Source organism: Panicum virgatum, chromosome 7K (genome assembly GCF_016808335.1).
Source record: "Panicum virgatum strain AP13 chromosome 7K, P.virgatum_v5, whole genome shotgun sequence".
In the NCBI taxonomy this organism is placed as follows: Eukaryota; Viridiplantae; Streptophyta; class Magnoliopsida; order Poales; family Poaceae; genus Panicum; species Panicum virgatum.
Window position 1 is genome coordinate 3,406,107 of NC_053142.1, and position 20,427 is coordinate 3,426,533.

At 43.6% G+C, this 20,427-nt stretch overlaps 3 protein-coding genes across 3 annotated transcripts; all 3 read left to right on the top strand.

Annotated features, from left to right (window-relative positions):
• Nucleotides 1-3,047: 3,047 nt before the first annotated feature.
• On the top strand, nt 3,048-6,392 carry LOC120639586. Its single transcript, XM_039915450.1, has 7 exons — nt 3,048-3,459; nt 4,083-4,481; nt 4,574-5,254; nt 5,386-5,538; nt 5,641-5,986; nt 6,066-6,204; nt 6,290-6,392. The coding sequence occupies exons 2-7, from the start codon at nt 4,137-4,139 to the stop codon at nt 6,300-6,302; spliced, it is 1,677 nt and encodes a 558-aa protein (XP_039771384.1). The 5' UTR covers nt 3,048-3,459; nt 4,083-4,136; the 3' UTR covers nt 6,303-6,392.
• Nucleotides 6,393-6,808: 416 nt separating this feature from the next.
• LOC120639587 lies at nt 6,809-7,509 on the top strand. Its single transcript, XM_039915451.1, has 4 exons — nt 6,809-6,916; nt 7,010-7,140; nt 7,220-7,279; nt 7,366-7,509. Exons 1-4 carry the CDS (start codon nt 6,823-6,825, stop codon nt 7,432-7,434), a joined length of 354 nt encoding a protein of 117 aa, XP_039771385.1. The 5' UTR covers nt 6,809-6,822; the 3' UTR covers nt 7,435-7,509.
• A 9,081-nt stretch (nt 7,510-16,590) lies between these two features.
• On the top strand, nt 16,591-17,031 carry LOC120643114. The gene has a single exon (XM_039919638.1). It carries the CDS (start codon nt 16,591-16,593, stop codon nt 17,029-17,031), a length of 441 nt encoding a protein of 146 aa, XP_039775572.1.
• The last annotated feature ends 3,396 nt before the right edge of the window (nt 17,032-20,427 follow it).

Sequence of the window (20,427 nt, forward strand, 5' to 3'; positions counted from 1 at the left end):
GCGTGGTGACCTGGATGAGGTGAAGCAACTGAAACACCTATTGGATCAATTCTCGGAAGCAACTGGTCTGCGGATTAACTATCACAAATGCACGGCGGTCCCAATGCACATGACTGACGAGCTGATCCCGGACTGCATGGCGGCTTTGGGATGTCGCCGCGAGGAGTTCCCGCAGACTTACCTGGGTCTTCCGCTATCCTGTGAGAAGCTGTGCCTTCAGGCATTTGACCCATACATTGCGAAAGCAGATCGCTACATCGCTGGTTGGCAAGCCACTCTGCTCAACCTGATGGGCCACTCAGTACTGATTAATGTTGTGCTAGATGGGCAGCTATCTTATGTCATGAGTGCGCTACCCCTCCCTCCCGGGGTTAAGCAGGTTGATAAGAGGAGGCGCGGTTTCCTTTGGACAGGTGAGGGTGATGCTAATGGTTCTAGCTGCTTAGTTGCTTGGGACAAAGTGCGTTGCAGCAAAGACCAAGGGGTCTCGGCATCAAAGATCTTGAGGTGCAAAACATGTGCTTGCTCTTAAAACTGCTGCATAAACTGTACATAGCGACTCAATCCCCTTGGGCGATTTGGGTTCGGCAGCGAATCTGCCTTGCATCGCTGGAAGGGGACTTGGATGGAAATCACTGGAACATACTCCGTGAGTTGCTTCCTCTGTACCAAGCAATTACCTCGGTCAGTCTTGGAAATGGTCGCTCCACGGCTTTCTGGCAGGATGTCTAGCATGGTGAGGAGAGCATGGCTGAGCGCTACCCGGCCTTATACAGCCACTGCACAACGCCTACTCAATCTGTGTATGCAGTTATTACAGGTGGATTAAGGGGGCACCTTGTGACCAGGCTTTCGGCGATTGCTGCGAAGGAACTGCAGGATGTGCAAGCATTTCTTTCACATATCCGACTGACTGATGCTGTTGACGAGCGGAGTAGTCCCTTCGCAGCTAAGGATGGCGCCCTGATCACTTCTGGGCTGTATAGCATGATCAAGTCAAACAGAGAGCCAGCTCTCTCAGCCCAAGCTGGATTCTGGAGCTCTCGAGTTCCGCCTCGGGTTCAATTCTTCGCCTGGTTGCTCATGCATGGGCGTCTGCAGTGCCGGGCAAACCTCCTTCGCAAGAACATCGTCGACGATGCCACCTGTGAACTATGTACTGAGGCAGCGGAGACTGTGGACCACCTGCTTCTCCATTGTCCGTTTGCTGCTTCTTTCTGGCAATGCCTGGGAATCCAAATGGAGCCTGATGCGGCCGCCTGCAATCTCCTTCATCTCCCAAAGCCAGAAAACTTGCCGGCGGCTCACTTTGATACTATTGTCTTGCTATGCTGCTGGCACCTTTGGAAGCGTCGCAATGGGATCGTCTTCCAGCAAGAGAGCTTGAACCTTCCACAATTTTTGCAGAATTGTAAACTTGATGCTAGAGCGTGGAGCTGTCGCCTCCCACGGCAGGATATGGGAGTTAGGGACCACTGGTGCAACGCTCTTTCTTTAGCAATGTAAAGCTACAAAACTCTTGTAAAACTTTTCTATCCGGCCATCATGGGCCAAATATAATGGAATGATTTCAGGTGGGGGATCCCCCCACGTTGACCCTTCAAAAAAAAAGAGGGTGTGAATCAGATGCTCTGTTCACCGGCCGGCCTTGCTGTTACTGCCCACGTTCCCACACGTTCTGCATGGCGCAATGCTTGGTTCCCCTGCCTGCAGCTGCAGCAGGTGAGTGAACAGAGAGGACGGCCGGGTCAGTGCTACCTTCATGCAAATGCAAAACAGCAGCTCGATTCACAAAAAAAAATTAGGGAAAATTCGATTCATGCCACCACAACTCCGTGAAATTGGGTGTCACGTTCAAAATCATGCCACTCAATGGCATGGATTTCAACATGAAATCCAACTTCAAGAAATTGTAGTGGCATGGATCAAAATGACCCGTAAGGCCAACAGATTTTGCGCTCCGTTTATTTCCCTCTTCTTTAATTAACAAAAGAAAATCAAACGCGCGGTGATGAATACCAACTTCCATGTTAAAAACAAGGGGCGCCGGTGCTAAGTGAAAAAAATAACTATATATGAATGTGGATGAAAAAATATGTATAAAGTAATTGCTAATAACCTGACCTAACACAACCCGATAAAAGATATGTAGTATCCATATGAGTATAGTGTATACTATCTTCGTCCCAGAATTAATATAGCTATTTTTTAATTTTTCCGTATTATTGTACCTGTGTTTGACCATGCTGAGCTGTAGCTAGTCCAAACTGTAAGGCCACTCTAAGAAGAAGTTTTTTGGACACGATTATCTATAGAGTGACACATCGTCTAAAATTGTTTAAAACTAGGATGAAACATCTCCCCTCGATGCATAGTTTCACTTATTCTTGTTTTCTAGATTACATGACATACACAATGTGTCACGTAACAGTGTACACAGAGTTTCATCCTTATAAAACTCATTTCACCTCTCTCTTCAATAATACACTGCCACATCATCAACAAAAAATACTGACATGATAGTCTATTTAATGCCCATAAAACTCCCACTAAAAATAGCCTAAAATGCTTTGGACACCCATTGCTACAGATGCAACTTGTCATCCACCGCTAAGCATACATGTGGCATCAGAATTCACACGCAAGGCGCTCGTAGCCTCAGTGAGATGACTGGGAGAGAAGCAAGGGTACTCATGATGGTGGCTTACTGTTGTTTTGACAGTGAAAATAGGCAAAGATCGAGGCCGATCAGTTGGACCGGTCCGTAGTTCAAGTAGGTTAAGATTTATATATAATTAGGAATATTTTTTAAACTGATAGTTTGAGTAGGTTAAGATTTTTAATAAGAAAATTTTTTGTAAACCGACTCGTGAAGGGTAAGACTTCTCCGCCCTATATATATATGTCTTATCAGTAGCCGGCTACAGAATAAATAATTATGTAGCCAGTTTCAATCGGCCGATTCGAGCTCCAGCAGCACGGCTCGGCTCTCTCGATCGAGCCCCCAACCTTGACGGCTTACTCACACCGATCAATCAATAGTTACAGAAAAAGTGATCCCTAATTTCTGTCCACAGTAACACCGATACCCAGATTCTTCACCGGGCAGGAAGCAGGATGCGCAACCCACTGGAGACGCCGCCGCTCTGCCATTGCTGCCCGAGATCCCCTGATTGCCGCAGCTTCCTCAATGGCTTGCCAATTTCACCAGACAAAACTCCAATTTGTCCCCCACCATCTTCTCCCTGCTGGAACCTCGCTTCGTTGCCGCTTGAGACGCCCCAATGCTCCACCAGCGACGACGCTGGTGAATTCCAACTGCATCCCTGCAGTTTCACCACCTGAGACCCCCACCCTCCACCCCCCATGCTGGCCTGTGCAATCCGTCTAGAGATTCCACTGGCGTGCCTGCTAGGGTGACCCGGCGATCCAAATCCAAGCCAAGAGAGGGACCCTGAGGTAAGCATTCACGTAATTCAGCTTCCCACATTTAATCTGACGAATGGCGCCCCTTGTTTTGGAATTTGCCACACATACGCCCATTAGTTTTTGGACTTTTTTAATTCTCTCATTAGTCGTGTATCATCCTGGATTTATTTTAGGTACACACGTTCTGTACTTTTCAATAATTCACCAATCTTATAGGAAAAATACCAGACTGCATATTTCTTAATTATTTTACTGCACCTGCATATATGGATTCTCACGGACTCATGCTGAATTGCTGATTAGTTATCAGGAATTTTCTTTCTACTAAATCATATTTTGAAAAATCCATCTAGACTAGCAGCCGATTCCATTGTATTCATTTACTCTTCAGTATTTTACCTTATTTACTAATTTATTTTCATATGTTCTTGCAATACCATCTCACACAATACTTTGTAATTTTACTATATGTTCATCGACCCTTCACACTAAACACACCACATAGTAAATTTCTATATTATTTTTTGCTGGGAATTTTAGTAAGTTTAACATACCTCAAAGCTCTGTGTAAATTATCGATGACCACCAATTTTTCAGTAAATTCTCAATGAGCTGCGAAACTTTTTTACATTAACCGTGCGTTCCTGTTTCAGGACCCGAGTAGTTGTTTACTTCCTTTTCTGAAGGAGACGAGGCCCCCTCAGCAAATGCATGGGAGACTAAAATCATTCTCAGTAGAAACGTCACAAGGGATTTGGTACATCGATGTAAGTTCCGTCACTGGTGCTGGACGGCCACCCGCCGATGCTGCTCGGCAGCCACAACCATCAGCACGACCTCAGCCTCAAGTTCCTTGTGATGCTAATATGGTGAAAATCAAGAACATGCCTCCAACTAGGAGTGTGCACCAATCTCACGCTGGACCTAGCACTGGCAGGGATCTCCATGAAAGTGATGATGATGATGATGCCTTCATGGAACCTCCGCCATGGCGTCATGTGCTCAAGAAACAATGCACCAATGCAAATGTAGCAGCCAATGCAACTGCGAAGGTACAACATAGTAATCTAGTTCCTCATTTAGGTGCTTCTCGTATCATTGTGATCACATGTTTTTGAACCAGTTTTCTATCTTTGTTGGCCAGACTACCAAGACTCTAGTAAAGTATGCTCATGCTCCAACAGTTCGCTGTGCCCCTTTGACATTCAACAAATTTGTTGACAACTTGACCCTCAACCAGCGTATAAAGATCATAGAGATGGGTTTTGGTGGCCTCCTTGGTATATCTGCAGAGAGGATAGGAAGCAGAGAACTATTGAAGTTCTTGTTCGACAGGCTAGACCCCAACAGTATGGTAATCGAACTTGGCAAAAATAGGGGAATCCATGTGACTCCCTTTGCCATGAAGCAAGTGCTCGGCATACCAGATAGTGATGAAGATCTACCTCTACAAACAAACAACCATGCATCCAAGGCTCTGTCCAAACTCAAGATTATGTTGGGTCTTGAAGAATGCCAGGACCTTCACGCGAGCCATCTCCAAAAGATCTTGAAGGATGATTTAGAGCTGTGCTCTAATTTGATTGATGATGAAATGGAAATAAGATTTTTCTTTATCATTGCTTCTAACAAGCTCCTATTTCCTAGCACAGATAACAACATCAGATGCAAGGATATTTACCTGACTAGGGACTTGTCTCGTTTATCGGATATGAACGGGTGCAAGGCGGTTGTGGATGACCTTAGACATGCTGCTCATGCATATCATATTGACAAGACAAAGAAAGGGACACCATCACTCCCTGGATGTGCTATATTACTGATTGTGAGTATACCATTGTGTCATCCATAAGTCTGCAGTGACTTTAGTCAATCAATTACTGGGTTGTTCTTCAATTACTATAACAATTCAGTGCTACACTTTTCCAGTAAATATTTTTAAAATTTTCATTATAGATACTGTATTTGGATAACCTACAATGCAAACACAAGATCGAACACATGAACACTCCTCGTGCAAAGTACTTCGATCAAAATGTTATACAAAAGATCACTTCTGCTGATAGAACCAAGGACCAACAAGGGAAGGCTACGTTTGGGCTATTACCGGTGAGTTCTATTACTCAGTTTCCGTACATTTTTTAAAAAAATTTCCCTGTATCCATGTTGTTTTGTAATGCCACTGTTTCACTCCACTTTTGCCGTGTGTAGCTTAAGAGTAGCAACAATACTTGCTACTATACGACCCATCACCCATTTTCAAATGTGCCAGCAAACAATGAACCATTGGCTGCATCTTATTTCCCAAGTATAATAGCAGAACTGGGTGGATTTGTTGATCAGATTGATAGCAGGACAAGGCAGTCGCAGGCAAGGGCAGCCCTGGCAAAGTTTGATGCCAAATCCAAGAAAGCGTCAAGCTATATGAACACGGGGCAACTGATGTTACAGAATGCACACCAGAAAGTTATACGAAATCTGCGGGCAATTTTGCAGGACAAGGCGCATGGCAACATTGGTCAAGATCATCATCATCAACCCAACACTTCTGATACAGGTACTGGGATGAGTCCAGCTCATTGTCATCTTCATTAAATATCTTTGTTTATTCATTTTTTTCCATTCCATGTATGAAGCTCAAGCCGCTGATGTCAGCATGCATGGTAGCCGTAATGGTCATAACATGGGATCTGAACATGTATTTGACAAAGAGGTTCCATCTGAAACAAGGGAAAATGAGTTGCATTCTAGTAATCCCGATTCCCTACATGGAATGTTAGTTATCATTTGCACAAATTATAGAACGCATCTGACATATGCCACTTCCCCTCATTTATATCCTGTATATCCTGCGTTTCAGGTGGCCACCCTAATCAGGATAGGCCTTTGCAGTTCGCACAAAACGGGGCACGAGAACCAGATCTGCCAAACCATGCAACTCTGCACCAAACCCATGATGAAACTTTTCCTCAGACTGATGCAAGTAAATAAAACTAATTTCTTGCTTTATGGTCGCATTCTTAACTTCGCTCCTAAATTTCCCCCTTCTCTCATCAGAATGTACATTGTGATAAGGACATGGAAGGTGAACCTTCACTAGTTTCCTCTCAGGTTAGGGTACGCTTTTCTCAGTAAACAACTGTACTGTTTACCGCACTCTGTGGCCTATCTTACCATTTGAATTCCACAAGTGCATGTTCACACAGGTCTGACTAGTGATCATGTACTACCTCCTGACGTGGCTGATGGAAACACAACAGCAGCCTTGCCAATTACTAGTATGTATTCTTCTTAACCCCTTTCTTCAACATTTCAACTAAAATTTGCTTAATTCTTAAAACATTTCTTTCTCTCCTTTACTTATTGTATGAAGCTCAAGCCGGTGACGTTTATATGCATGATACTCACACTGGGCACAATATGGGGTTTGAACATGAGTTTGACATGCCAATTCAATTAGAAACAAGGGCAAATGAATTGCATTCTGGTAATTCCCTTTTCAAATCAAACTTGCCAGTCCCACACAATAATAAGGCACCTTAAATACTACAGATTCACTAATACATATTCTGTGCTTCAGGTGACCACACCAACCAAGACATCAACCACGCCACACCTATGCAGTTGGAACAACACATGGCCCTAGAATCAGGGATCCCAATCCCTATAGCTCAGCACAATAGCCATGACGATAGTTTCCCTCGTTCTGATGTAATTCACTTAACCTGATTACTTTTTTGGTTGTCACTTTCATGATTTTTCCCTAATTCCTCCTTGCTCCCTCCAAAAGAATCACAATATACAGGATGATAAGGAAATTGAAGACAAACCTTCACCTATATGTTCTCAGGTGACATCTGATGTTTACAATGAACACTTCTAACATTTACCACAATCTGTTAAATATCTTACACAGATTTTATTTGACAAATGCAGGTTCCCATAAATGTAACCATTGATCAACTCGTGCCTCCTATTGCAGCTGAAGGAGCTATTGATGCCTGAACCATTATAGAGCAGGCATCAACATTGTTGATTTTGTCGCCATATTTAGATGGCTCCTGATAATGTCAGAATTTGGGGCTGAGAAGAATGCCAGGTAACCTTATGTTTATAACATACACTTTTTTTTAGCATTTAGTGGTTCAGCTTTCCATATCAGAAAACAACATATCTATCAATTGTAATCCGAATTGTTTTGGGAGGAACATACATTTCAAACTTACAAGTACCAGGACGCACATATATTTGAAATTACAACTTGAGTTTTCAGTTATTTTAACATCAACTCTCAATTATCTAGGACCATATAAGAGTGTACAGTGTCATCATCGATGATTGAAAAATTTGGAACCCTTGTTTGATAACCTGGCATCAATTTTAGTATGCTGCAGTGTGTAGGCATGGGTTATGGGTAAATAAAAAAGGAAAAAGATAACTTGAATATGGCTGTTGCTTCGACACACATATGCTTTCCTCCAGTGTGTAGGCCGATGCATTAATAATAGTTATGATTCTATAAGATTCCAGTACAGATAGTTATCTTGTGTTTATCTTCCATTGCCCACTGTGTTGTTTCAAAGAAAGAGCACCCAAGTTCTACTTGAAAAATGGATGCTTTTGTTTTTTTTAATCTCAACACAGTGATTATATTGAGCATACTCCCTCCTGATAGCGTTGATGCCACTGGTCAGCCGGGTAAGAGCACTTTATTGCTGATCTGAAACCTTTTCTCAATGAGTTCAGCCTCATCAAAGACCCTTAAAATTGAGTGATTCACCTTTTGAATTGTATTAATATTTTCTTTTGTTTTGAGATAAAGAGGGGCCCCCTTAAATACATCACGATATCACAAGGGAATGAGATTGGCAAAATTGAAGTTCTATCTATTGTCGATAGCTACAATTTCTTAATGGCCCCCCTCAAGCATAATTCGTTTCTATGTAGCAGGTGTATATCAATTCTTCTCAACAGGTTGCTACGTGATTTCTGCCGAACTTGAGTCTTCCTGCACTTGATGTTTTTAGTGCACTGCTTGAATGGACCAGGTGTTTTTCAGATAATATTCCTCAAGCCATTCAAAAAATTCTTAATCATTTTATGGTCTCATATAGTTGTTCTTTTGCTCTATAAATGTGGTTGTATAATCAACATAATAACTCTATGTTACATTTGCTTTGTGTGAATTATATATTTCTTATTTTAGATAGTGGATCATGTGTTATTTTAACCCGTAGCGTTAGCACGGTCACCTTATTAGTAGTAACTAGTTTCTCGGAATAGCTTCAGGAGCAGTGTGGTAACTCCTCATCCTAGTTATCATCTCACGCCATTTGAGATCGTAATATCTTTCATGGAAATTCAGCTCGTCATTGTACATTAGTGAAGTGTCCGAGCCTACGAGGAGCAAAATGTTAGCATAGTTTGGTTCTTCTAATTGCTGGAATATTTAACCGCATTAGTTTTAAATGTAGCCGCACCATTCCCGTATTCTCGTGTACTAAATCACGTACAAATATTCTCATATCCCATATTAGTCCACTATCGTACATACTTGCGGCATATGTAAACTTGAGTTTCCGGAATCACCGTGACCTAATCAACGTGCTCTAACTAAGGTTCATTACCATAAATGACCGTAGCTACGTGGGGTTGGGACGGCTTGGCTCACGAGGTCAGATAGATCGGCGTCTGGTCCGGTGGCTTCTCCCAAAATCACGCGGGAGCATAAACGCCCGCACAGGAACCGGCCTGGTTTGCTAGATCGTGCGGCGGATGGCATGGCTATAGAATAAACTATTGTGTGGCCGGCTACAGATTATACTCTCTCTCTCTCTCTCTATATATATATATATATACATACATGTATGTACACACACACACACATAGAGTCGACTTGAGGGATTTGATTACTTGGCTCGTATGTGAAGATACAAGGGAATGTCAAGAGACAAGTATGAAGAATCAAACTCAATTATAGTGGATTCATTTACCATTCACATTCTAGAAGCTTTCCCACACCAACAACTAACATATGGTAGATTGCAAGGGTATCACTCTCATCTAATAAACAATGTACATGATATTATGGTTGTGAGTATTTCTTGGCTCAAGTATCTTTCTTTGCAAAATTTGTTTGTGCCTTAACCCAAGATATAGGATTTGCTCCTCTTGAGTCTTAGATGAACTTATGCATGTCTCTTGTAATTCAAATACTTGGATGCACATATTTAGGGGGAGCTTATCCTATGTTTTGTAATTGTGAGGCTAACCCATTTTCATGTGATATTCTCATATTAGTCTCATGGCAAGTAAAAAAAAAACATCCTCGAAGGTATGCTACATAAATCCTATCCTTTTCAATTGGTTTGATGGCTCATATTTATCTAGCTAACCTCCATAATATAGCTTAAATTCCTCTTGTTCCTTAAATGTCCTATAGTACACATAATCTTGCCTTCCACCATATGTGTGTGCTATCATTTGGGGGAATTTAGTCTTTATTATGAGCTTTCATGAATAAGCGATCTAAATGCCCACTACATCTAAAGGATCATTATTTACGAAACTCTCCCTTGTGCTTTTAATGCCTTCCCTTTTTTATGTCGTGTATCAAAGTTCTTCCAAGGGCTTACAAAATATGAGTTATGATCTCTTGAAGTGTGCTTCTTCTCAATTGGTTTCATATTCTATTGGTATCATATTATTTGAGACTTCAATTAGGAGAAGCAAGTAAAGTTGAAAGAAGAACAAGCTCTCTTAGTTGTGTGAAATCAAAAGAAGAAAAGAGCAAATAATGGATCAAGGGGGGGGGGGAACAAGTTTCATGAGAATAAAGCAATAAGGATGAAGATGGATAAAATCATTTGATCTCCTTTGTTGAGAAGTTTGAGGTTCTTATGTGCATGCTTTACTCTCTAATTCTTATTCTTTCTTTGTCAAAGCTTGCTTTCTTGAACCAAGATATAGTGTACACTTCTCCTTGACCTCCTTTGAGAGTGTGTATGAGGTGTATGAGTACTTTTTGTGTTCTTGTATGCACATTTTGAGGGGGTAGTTTAGACTATATCTTGTGGGACTAATGCTTTCTTTCAAGTTTATGTTGTATAGTCTCACTTGTTGAAGGAAAGATTGTCTCAAAGGAAGTTTAATGGTTTCCAACGGTTTTTGGATGATCTAGGATTATTTTCGGAGGTTCTACTCTTTTTGGCACTTGGACTTTGAGTGAGTTGGAGAAAGGAATGAACTAGCGAATGTAATTTCATTATTGGTTCTTCATTGTGGAAATAATCAAGCATTTTTGAAGACACTCTTTGTTCATCCATGATAAATTCAACAATGGTGGTAACTCCTAGTTCCCAATTTGCAAATGTTATGAATTTTACCTTTTGGCATCTTTGCAAGTTGCTTTAGGTAAAGGATAAACTAGGAACACAATATGGGTCTTGGATGGTTACAAGAGCTCAAATTCACCATAATACATCAAGTGGGAGCCATTGTCATTCAAATGAATTGAACTTCACTTATCCAAGCCATTGATGAGTTGGTTGTCGATTCAATATGATTTTGTGTGGTAATCTACCTACCTTGGTGGTGGTACGTATTCGTTGGCATAATTTCCATTGTTGCAAAATTCTTATTCCTTGACCAAGATATAGGGTGGACTCCCCTAAATTCTTCATTGAACCAAGTGCATGCAACAAATAATTCAAGCACTTGATGCACATAACAAGGGGGAGCCCTATCCTATGTTTTATGTCTTTGAGACTAACCATTTCTTCCAGTGATCGTATATGTAGTCTCTTGGTGAGAATGAGTTTTCTCAAGGCTTGAATTCCCTTATTGGACTTGATTGACCAAAAGGTGCATATGGGTTTGTCTTCCACATATATGTGTATGCACCATCAAAAGGGGGGATTTAGTCTATGTTATGAGGTTTCACCTTTAGTAACCCACATGCCATCCAAATCCAAAGGGTCACTATATGTGTGGAACTCTAGATTGTGCTATTGATGCTATCTCTTGTCTTTGTGAGTGCATTAATATGATGACAACAAAAACTAGCAATTGGGGTAATCAGGCCTCAAGAAATAGATGATCATGAAGTTTCAAAAGATGAGCCAAAGACCATTGCTACTGTGACCTCCAAAAACTCCGAACAAATTTGCGGAGACTCCGCGATTTCTGGAGACTGCGGATAAATCTTCAGAAACTCCGGAGATACTAATCAAGAAGTTCCAAAACAAGATTTAGAAGAAAAGGATGATGCTCTCGTACAACAGCAAACTCCTAGAGCATGAAGTTTAGTAGGATCGTGATGAAAAGGGATTGAAATGTCCATGATGGGAGAGTTGAAGTTTCTTATTGGATTTGAATCAAGCAACTCAAGATATGCATGCTCATATGTCAAACCAAGTACCTTAATCAAGGTCGCCTAAATTGAGATCTTTGACCTTTCAATTGGTATCTCAAAAACATGCTCAAGAAGTTTGACATCAAGTATGTCAAGCCCATCAAGACAACAGTTCTAACTAATGGACATTTTAGTCTAGATGAGATTGTGAAGCTTAGAGCAAAGGTATATCGCTCCATTAACTCTTGTAGTATCTTTGTGCATCTAGGCCCTAACGTGCTAGTGTGTGCATGCATATGCAAAACCTTGAGTCACACCATGAGTTTGTCTTTTGGTGGTGATTAGAGAATTATTTAGATATTTGGTTGATACCTCTTGCGACATGTCTTTGTCTTGTGAAGAAAATATCATCTAAGTAAGGTATGAGCCAAACATGCTAATTTCTCAAAATTTTGACCTAAGGCTTAGTATACTTTGTTTCATAGAACAAATAGGTGAGAAATTATATGTGCCAAACCATTAAATCACGTTTCCCTTCACTTATGTACCGTAATTTCTCTCTTTTGATGGAAAGACGTTTTTGGAGATTGATGCCAAAGGGGGAGAGATTTTGGGAGAAAGTGTTGGGGGGATGCCTAGTTGATTTTATGGGGTAAAGGGCAGGCAAATAAGATTTCTCATTTGCTTGGTGTGTGCAAGGATAGATTTCACTTTGGTATTTCTACTAAGGACTTCTCATGATAGTGTGTGATATTCATGTCTTGGATGGTGTAGTTTTAATCTTTAGTTCTTTGGGTGAAATCACGTATCATGTGCATCACGGTTATCATGTTGACACTTTTGCACCCCACGGATGCTAAGATATAGAGGGAGTTTCAATGCAGTACCTTAGTATGTGCAATTGGCATTTGAAGCCAAAAGTATGAAGTTCAATGAATGCACATACTTCGGGGGAACTTGCTATATCATAGGATTCAAAATCTTATTTTAACCAATCTTTTGTAAGCTTTAATTGTGTTTTCATCAACCACAAAAAAGAGGGAGATTGAAAGTGCATCTAGACTCCCTTGTGGGTTTTGATGGTTCAATGACAACACAATTAAAGAACTAATGAGTTTGATGAGTTTTGGATAGGTCACAATGCAAATGAGTGTACCAAAACAATAATATCTCAAATTGAAGAAAGGGCAAGTAAATTCAAAAGGCAAAAGAGACAAAGTTGCAAGGGATATTATTTGGTCTCAATGATGGCTTGCCTGCATGAATGAGTAAAGATTTATAATGCATTGATATATTGATCAAGAAGGAAGAGATGTGATCAAGAGCTTAATATTTCAATAGAAGTGAAGATTCTTGGTTACTTGATCATAAAGTTGGTATATGGATTAATTTGATGAAGAAATGGAATTCAATTAGTACATGATGTGGTGCAAGGCTACATGTGATTGAAGATGGCAAGATGGTTTATGGGTTAGTAAGAACTCAGCTACGAGGTACTAAGCGAGGGAGAAGGGCAAGCAAGGGGCTTGGCATCGATGAACCCATGCTAGGGTAAAGAAGCAAGTTAGTGCTAGAATTTATGGATCAATCAAGGCCATGGATAGTCACAAGTTGCTAAGCATCAATCATTGTTGAATCATATGGATTTAGGTGTTTTGAGGATGTCATGTTGATTATTGATCATATACAATGAAGAACCTCAAGGCACCCGCTCAAGAAGGATAATGCTCAAGAAAGAGGCAAAGAAAATATTTGCAAACCCTCAAAGTGTGATTTTGATGAAAAGCGGCATGATGAAGGTATTCAAGCTCAAGAGGATGTTATTGTGCTTATTATTTGATCTTGAGTATAGGCAATGCCATACTACCAAGAGGGATGCGACGTTGATAGCTTTGCTTATGACTCGGTGCTCAAACCTAACCTTTCAATTGCTAACATGAGAGAATCCATTGTCACAACACTTGCACCGGGTGGTCTTGGACATTATTTTCAGTTGAAATGCATAGTCCTCTAGATGTTCTTTCCATAGAGTCCAAGATCATCGAATTTGGAGTCCGGAGTAAAAAGTTATGGCGTTTTCTCTAAAGTTACCTAAGTTGTCTAGTGGACCTGTGGAAACTCCGAAGATTATTCCAAAAATTCCGAAGGTTTTGGAGATTCCAGAGATCTTTGCAGAGATTCCAGAGATTTCTGAGAAATGGGAAATGCTAACTTTGTTCGAAGATTCTGGAGATTTTTGCGGAGTCTCTGGACCTATTTTGAGCCTAACGGATAGTTTTTTGGGTCCGGAGTCTCCTGAGATTTTCTGAAGATTTTGGAACATAACAGCACAATGGCTAGTTTTGGGGGATGGGTACTTATACCCCTCACCCCCTCCTATTTGTTGCTGCTGAGTTCCCACACGAAAAAACACATATCCACAGCCCTAAAAAGCTCTCCGCACTCTAGATTTGCAAGAGATTTGAGAGGAGAAGTGAGTTAGGGTTGAGAGAGAGATTGGGAAGGAAGATTGAGTGAAAGTGAGCAAATCCATTCTTGAGCACCCGAGTTCATAGCGAGAAATCTTCATGGCGTTTGTTACTTTTGGAGGTCAAGCCTCCTAGACAGGAAGTTTGTGAAGGCTTCGATTTCACCTCCGCAAGGGAAGAAATCAAGAAGTGAAGTGGGGAAAGGGTTGAGAGCGATCTTTGGACACACCCAACGGAGACGTAAGAACCCATGGAGGGATCCGAACTTCGGTAAACAAATCCTTGTGCCACTTGTTCTTGATTTGTTATTTTCACTACTTGTTGCTTGTGCTAGCTCCTTTCTAGGTTTATCTCGATCTATCTATGGAGAAGGTTTGAGCTGCAAGTATCCAGTGAAATACTTTGGAAACAACTCATCGATGTTTGGTAATTCGTCAACCTACTTTTGGTTGTGGTTTCCATAGGCGTGTTGTGTAGTTTGTGCTATTTCCAGAGACTCCGAAGATTTCTACGGAAACTCCGACAGATTCCAGAGAAATCTCCGGAGATTCCGTAAGTTACTAATTTTTTTTTGAGACGAAAGAAGAAATATATTAGACCATAGTTGAGTATATCATCAGGTTACAAGCAAGCTGGAATACAACCTGATCATCTAAAAGTCTTGTATAGTCTAAATTCTCAACTCCAGACCTATATGACGCTTCGTATAGAAGGCTGCACAGGCAAACACTCGGCGTGCACAGGCAAACACCTGGCAACAAACTCGAGAACAGAAGCCCAACGAATGGCGGCCAACACTCCTGCAGGCGAAGTGGAGAAACTTCTTCTTTCTTGTGTCTTCCATCTTCTTCTTTCTGCCACTGAAGAAAAAGAAAGACTGATCTGCATATTCTCCCTAGTCCTTCATTGTGGTCAGATCTAACCACAACAAAACGGAGAAGAGACCGGAGAAAATTATTCCATGACGGCGACATCATCTCCACCTTGATGTCGCCACCTAGAAAACCAAATCTCCATGTCGTTAAATCGATGAAGTTGTTGACGTTGGTGTCGCCCTCATCTTCAACAAATCCGCCATGGAGAAGACGAATCCACCCTTCCCCCTTGCCGTCACCGGAGATGAGGAGGAGGAAATAATTCTCCAATACCAAGAGACTTGACATGGAGAGACTCTAAACCTAGAAGACTTTAAATCTAGATGACTCGATCTACTGGAGGAACTAGGAAAAAACGATGAATCCCCACTCCCTTCGGCCTCCGGCGAGACGCCGAAGGGGAAGGGAGGGGGACCAAGCGGTGTTGGAGGCGGGAGACGCCGGCGGCGGCGCTAGGGCTCCGAGTGAAGTTGGGACGGCGCAGATCTTTTGAAACTCCCCCGTAAGTTACTAATTTCGCTGCAAGTTTTGTGTAAAAATTTCAGAACAGCCTAATCACCTCCCCTCTAGGCGACATCAATGGTCCTTTCAACCATGCATTCATTAAGAGAATAATTATGTCTTTCCTATTTAGCTTGGCAGATTTGCATGCTATAATTAATTTGCATGTAAGGAGGGGCATTTAGACCTCTCATGCTAAAAAAATCACTTGGCGGGAACTTAAAAGTTGCTATATTATGTGAAAAAATTTGAATGCTAGAAGTAGCTATATTTTAGGACGGATGGAGTACAAGATTTGTAAAATTTGCCGAGATGATGTCAGCATATGGCCTTCAGGGCCTGTCAGGACATTTGTTTATTCTTCAACGTCCTCTGATTTCACTGCTTGGGAATAGTTTGTAGCTAATTCGTCTTCACTCGGGGTACACATGGTCTATTTACGAAAACAATCTCGGCCGTTACGTGGATATAGGAGAAAATGGTAATGATAGGAATCCCTCTGCCGAATGGAAATTGTTTACAATCTTGTGGTGCTGGGGATTTCAAATTTGGGAGAAGCCATGCTGCCGAAGACAAGCGGAGCTACGACGAACCTTGGGGTGGGAATGAGGGAATGTTTTAATGTGGTTTTATTGCCACTTTTAGCATTCAATCAAAGAAAATGAGGGAATGTTAATACCCAGAAAATTGAGCGTCAATAAAATCTGATACGTTTGGATCCTACCATTTTGGAGCATTGATCCACATCCATGCAGAGAATGGTACAGCAGGATAAGTTTAATTTCTTTGATAAATGGAGGGACGTTTTGATGGAATGTTACTTAGGCCGGAATAAATGCAATTAAAACATATCCTTTTTTATTTGGCTGGCCGGCTATATATACGAGGCCAGGGCCACCTCCACCAGTATCCTAGCGCTTGTAACTCTAGACTTGCTTTCTTACGTACCATCCGACCAGCCGCCATGGGCAAACAACAGAATCTCCTCCTTGCCATTGCCGTTGTGGCTTCCATCGTCCATGCCGCCACCTCCCAAACAGATGCGGCCACGACAGTGTACGACGTCCTGCAGCAGTACAACTTGCCGCGGGGTCTGTTACCGCTTGGCGTGCAGTCATACGCGCTCCACCCAGGCGGTGCTTTGGAGGTGACCCTCCCCGGCGAGTGCAACTTCTTCGTCACAGTCGCCGGCAAGCAATTCAAGTTTCGGTATGACAGAAGCGTCAGCGGGATCCTCAAGTCTGGTTCCATCAGCCGTGTCTCCGGCGTGAGGTTGCAGGTGGAGTTCGCGTGGCTCGGGTTCAACCAGGTGAGCCGCGCTGGCAACGAGATCAATATCCAGCTAGAGAAGTCGACTCAGTCGTTCCCAGTCAGCGCCTTCGCCCAGAGCCCCCGCTGCAACTGAGGCTATATATTAGTCAGGAACCTACGGCCATTATACTTGGGATATGGAGCGTGTGTGCTAGCTCCTTGCCATACTTCAATTTTAATTCGTTCGTGCTAAATCTAATGCCTGTTTTATGAAGTGACTATAATAAAATAATTTTGTTCTTTTCTGCACGTGAATGCATCTGTTACATGCTTTTCGTAATAATAATAATGTCTATCCGGTCTGCATGAATCTTGGAGACTCTCAAATGCTATTTAACTAGTTTTTTAATGAAATTTTACCAATATCCAAACATGAGATTGATGAACTATATATATCGATGATCCATGTATCCAATTAATTAGTACAGAGTTGATATTGTGAATTCCTGACGTTTTATAACCGCACTCGATATTGTGAAGATTTGATGGCTTCCGCCTGTGGTTTTTTCCTTCCACCTTGGGAGGGTTTCCCACGTTAAATCCTTGCGTACTCTATTATTGATCAACTGTTTTTCATCACTTATTTGCCGTCATTTGTGTAACATGAGGCATGGTGCCGTTGATTGAGCAGCGCCGCTTGCATTTAATTGTTGCAGCCTGCCCGATGCGCCATGCCGGATGGATGGTCCCGCGCAAATAGGAAGTGTTTGCTGCAAATAGCCCGCTAGCTGGATTTAGAATTTTTAGGAGCGGTGATGCCGTCACCCACCTCTAAAATAAAATTTTTAGGAATGGATGACGCCTCACCCGTTTCTAGAAATAATCCCATTTGTAGATGAGGATGATGGCGTCGCCTGCCCTAAAAATATATTTTTAGGGGTGGATCAAATGCTATAGTACATCTGCTTCCTCAGTAAGAACATGTGAAATTTTGGTCCGTCGCTAAAAAAAAATTAGGGCGTTCCTGCAAATTACTTTTGTGGTAGTGTTACTTAACAACAATAATTTAGAGGTTACGCCAAAAGCATCTGTAATCTGATCGGTTTTGACATAAGAAAACAGAAAACCTAAAGGTGCCTTAGCTGAAATCAAACCATTCGGTAGGTGAATTATATCATAACTTTTGTTCATGTTAAGGATACTGAAGTTGAATCACAATAAAACAGTGAGCACCAACATATATATTCAAACCAACGACGTTGGTCAGGCGATCGATCAGTCAAGTTGATTTCTCTACGGCGAGTATTAGGTATGTAGGTCAGGCGCTGCGAGCGTGAGCCATCAGCAGCTGATCCAAGGGGCGATTGATAATCACACCGACGACGGCGAGCGCGTCCTCCTTCCTGTGGATGTTGGCCCTCGTCCTGAGAAGCTCCGTGAATGGCCCGCTCCACTCGCCGATCCGGTTGGCCCGGATGAGCTCGAAGCACATGGTGTCCCAGTGCTCGATGTACCCCAGGTGCTCCGGGGTGAGATGCACGTCGCCGCTCTCCCACCCCCGGGAGACCGTCTCCTTGATTGGTGTCAGCCGCAGGGCTGTTGGCGAGCAGGAGCTGCTGGAGGAGTGCACCAAGTGCGACGAACGCGGCGAGGATCGCCGGAGGGGATGAGCAAGATGGGAACGCACACTAACACGAAGAACACACGCGAACACAAGTGGACGCAAGGTTTGCGCTGCTCAACTGCCGCAGCTTTTCGGTTTTTCTCTCTTCCTTTTATTGGAACGAAACAAGATCATGCCGGTGACCACGGAAGTCACCGGGCGACGCGCGCGCCACGATCTGCTAAACGCGCGGTGTGTGCCATCCCACACACCCGATCATGCCACGCGCGGCGGGTGCGCCACAGCGTGGACTGAGCACGCCTCTGGCTTGGCTAGCTACCAATGCATGTAACAAACTAACTAACTTAGCTAACTAACGGCACAATGGGATTATTCAGCTAACAATCTCCCCCCTAATTCTGTTGTGCCGGACTTATTTGCAGGACACCGCTGCGAGTGCGAAGCTCCTGGAGACGATCGCGCCCGAGCGGCTTGGTGAGCATGTCCGCCAACTGATCGCCGGTGCTGATGTAGTCCACCGCCACTTTGCCATCGTTGATGCAATCTCTGAGGAAGTGAAAGCGGATGTCGATATGCTTGCTCCGGTCGTGCAGAACCGGGTTCTTGGCGAGCGCGATGGCGGACTTGTTGTCGATGTAGAGCGTAGGCGCTGTGACCTGCTTGTTCAGCAGATCGGCGAGCAACCGTGAGAGCCACACGCCCTGACATGCCGTCGAAGCCACGGCAATGTACTCTGCTTCACAAGATGAGAGTGCCACGACCCGCTGCTTCTGGGATTGCCAACTGACCGGACTTGCGCCGAGGAAGAAGATCGCTCCGGATGTACTCTTCCTGTCATCAGCGTCGCCAGCCATGTCGGAGTCGCTGTAGCCCGACAGATGGAGCTCTCCTTCTCCGCACTTGAAACTGCACCCGTAGCTGCGCGTGCCAGCGATGTAGCGCAGCAGGTGCTTCACCGCACTCCAGTGCTGAGTGGTGGGTGCTTCCATGAAGCGGCTCACATATCCGACCGCGAACGTGATGTCCGGCCGGGTGTGCACCAAGTAGCGCAGGCTGCCAACAATGCTTCTGTAGAGCGTGGCATCGACCGGCGGATTGGTGCAGTTCTTGCTGAGCTTGAGCCGCGGTTCCATGGGAGTGCTGCAGGGGTTGCAGCCCGTCATGCTGGCCTTCTCAAGGATCTTGTCGACGTAGGCGCGCTGGGTGATGGAGATGCCCTGGCCGGTTTGCTCCACCTCGATCCCCAGATAATAGCTCAGGGGACCGAGATCACTCATCTTGAACAGACGTTTCATCTCAGCCTTGAACTTCATCACCTCATCTTGCTGGGCCCCCACGATCACAAGATCATCGACGTAGACACCGACGAGTAGTAGTTGATCGCCGCTACCCCGAGCATACACGGCGTGTTCCTCCGGGCTCGAACGGAAACCGATCGACAACAGGGTGCTGTCGAGTTTGGCGTTCCACGCTCTGGGCGCTTGGCGAAGCCCGTACAGAGCCTTCCGAAGCCGATACACCTTGTGCTCCGCCCCGGTCTGCTCGAAACCGGGTGGTTGGGCGACGTAGACCTCCTCGTCGAGCACTCCATTGAGGAATGCGGACTTCACGTCCATATGATGGACGAGCCAGCCATGGTGAGCTGCCACCGCGAGCAGGAGCCGCACCGACTCGAGCCTGGCAACTGGCGCGAACACCTCGTCGAAATCCACTCCCTCGCGCTGCACATACCCCTTGGCGACGAGCCTGGCTTTGTGCTTGACAATGGCACCCTGTGCATCCCGCTTCAACTTGAAAACCCATTTTAGGCCGATGGGCTTCTTGCCGCGGGGAAGATCAGTGATCGCCCAGGTGTCGTTCTCGTCGATGGAACGCAGCTCATCGAGCATGGCGCGGCGCCACTCCGGATGGTTTGCGGCCTCGGAC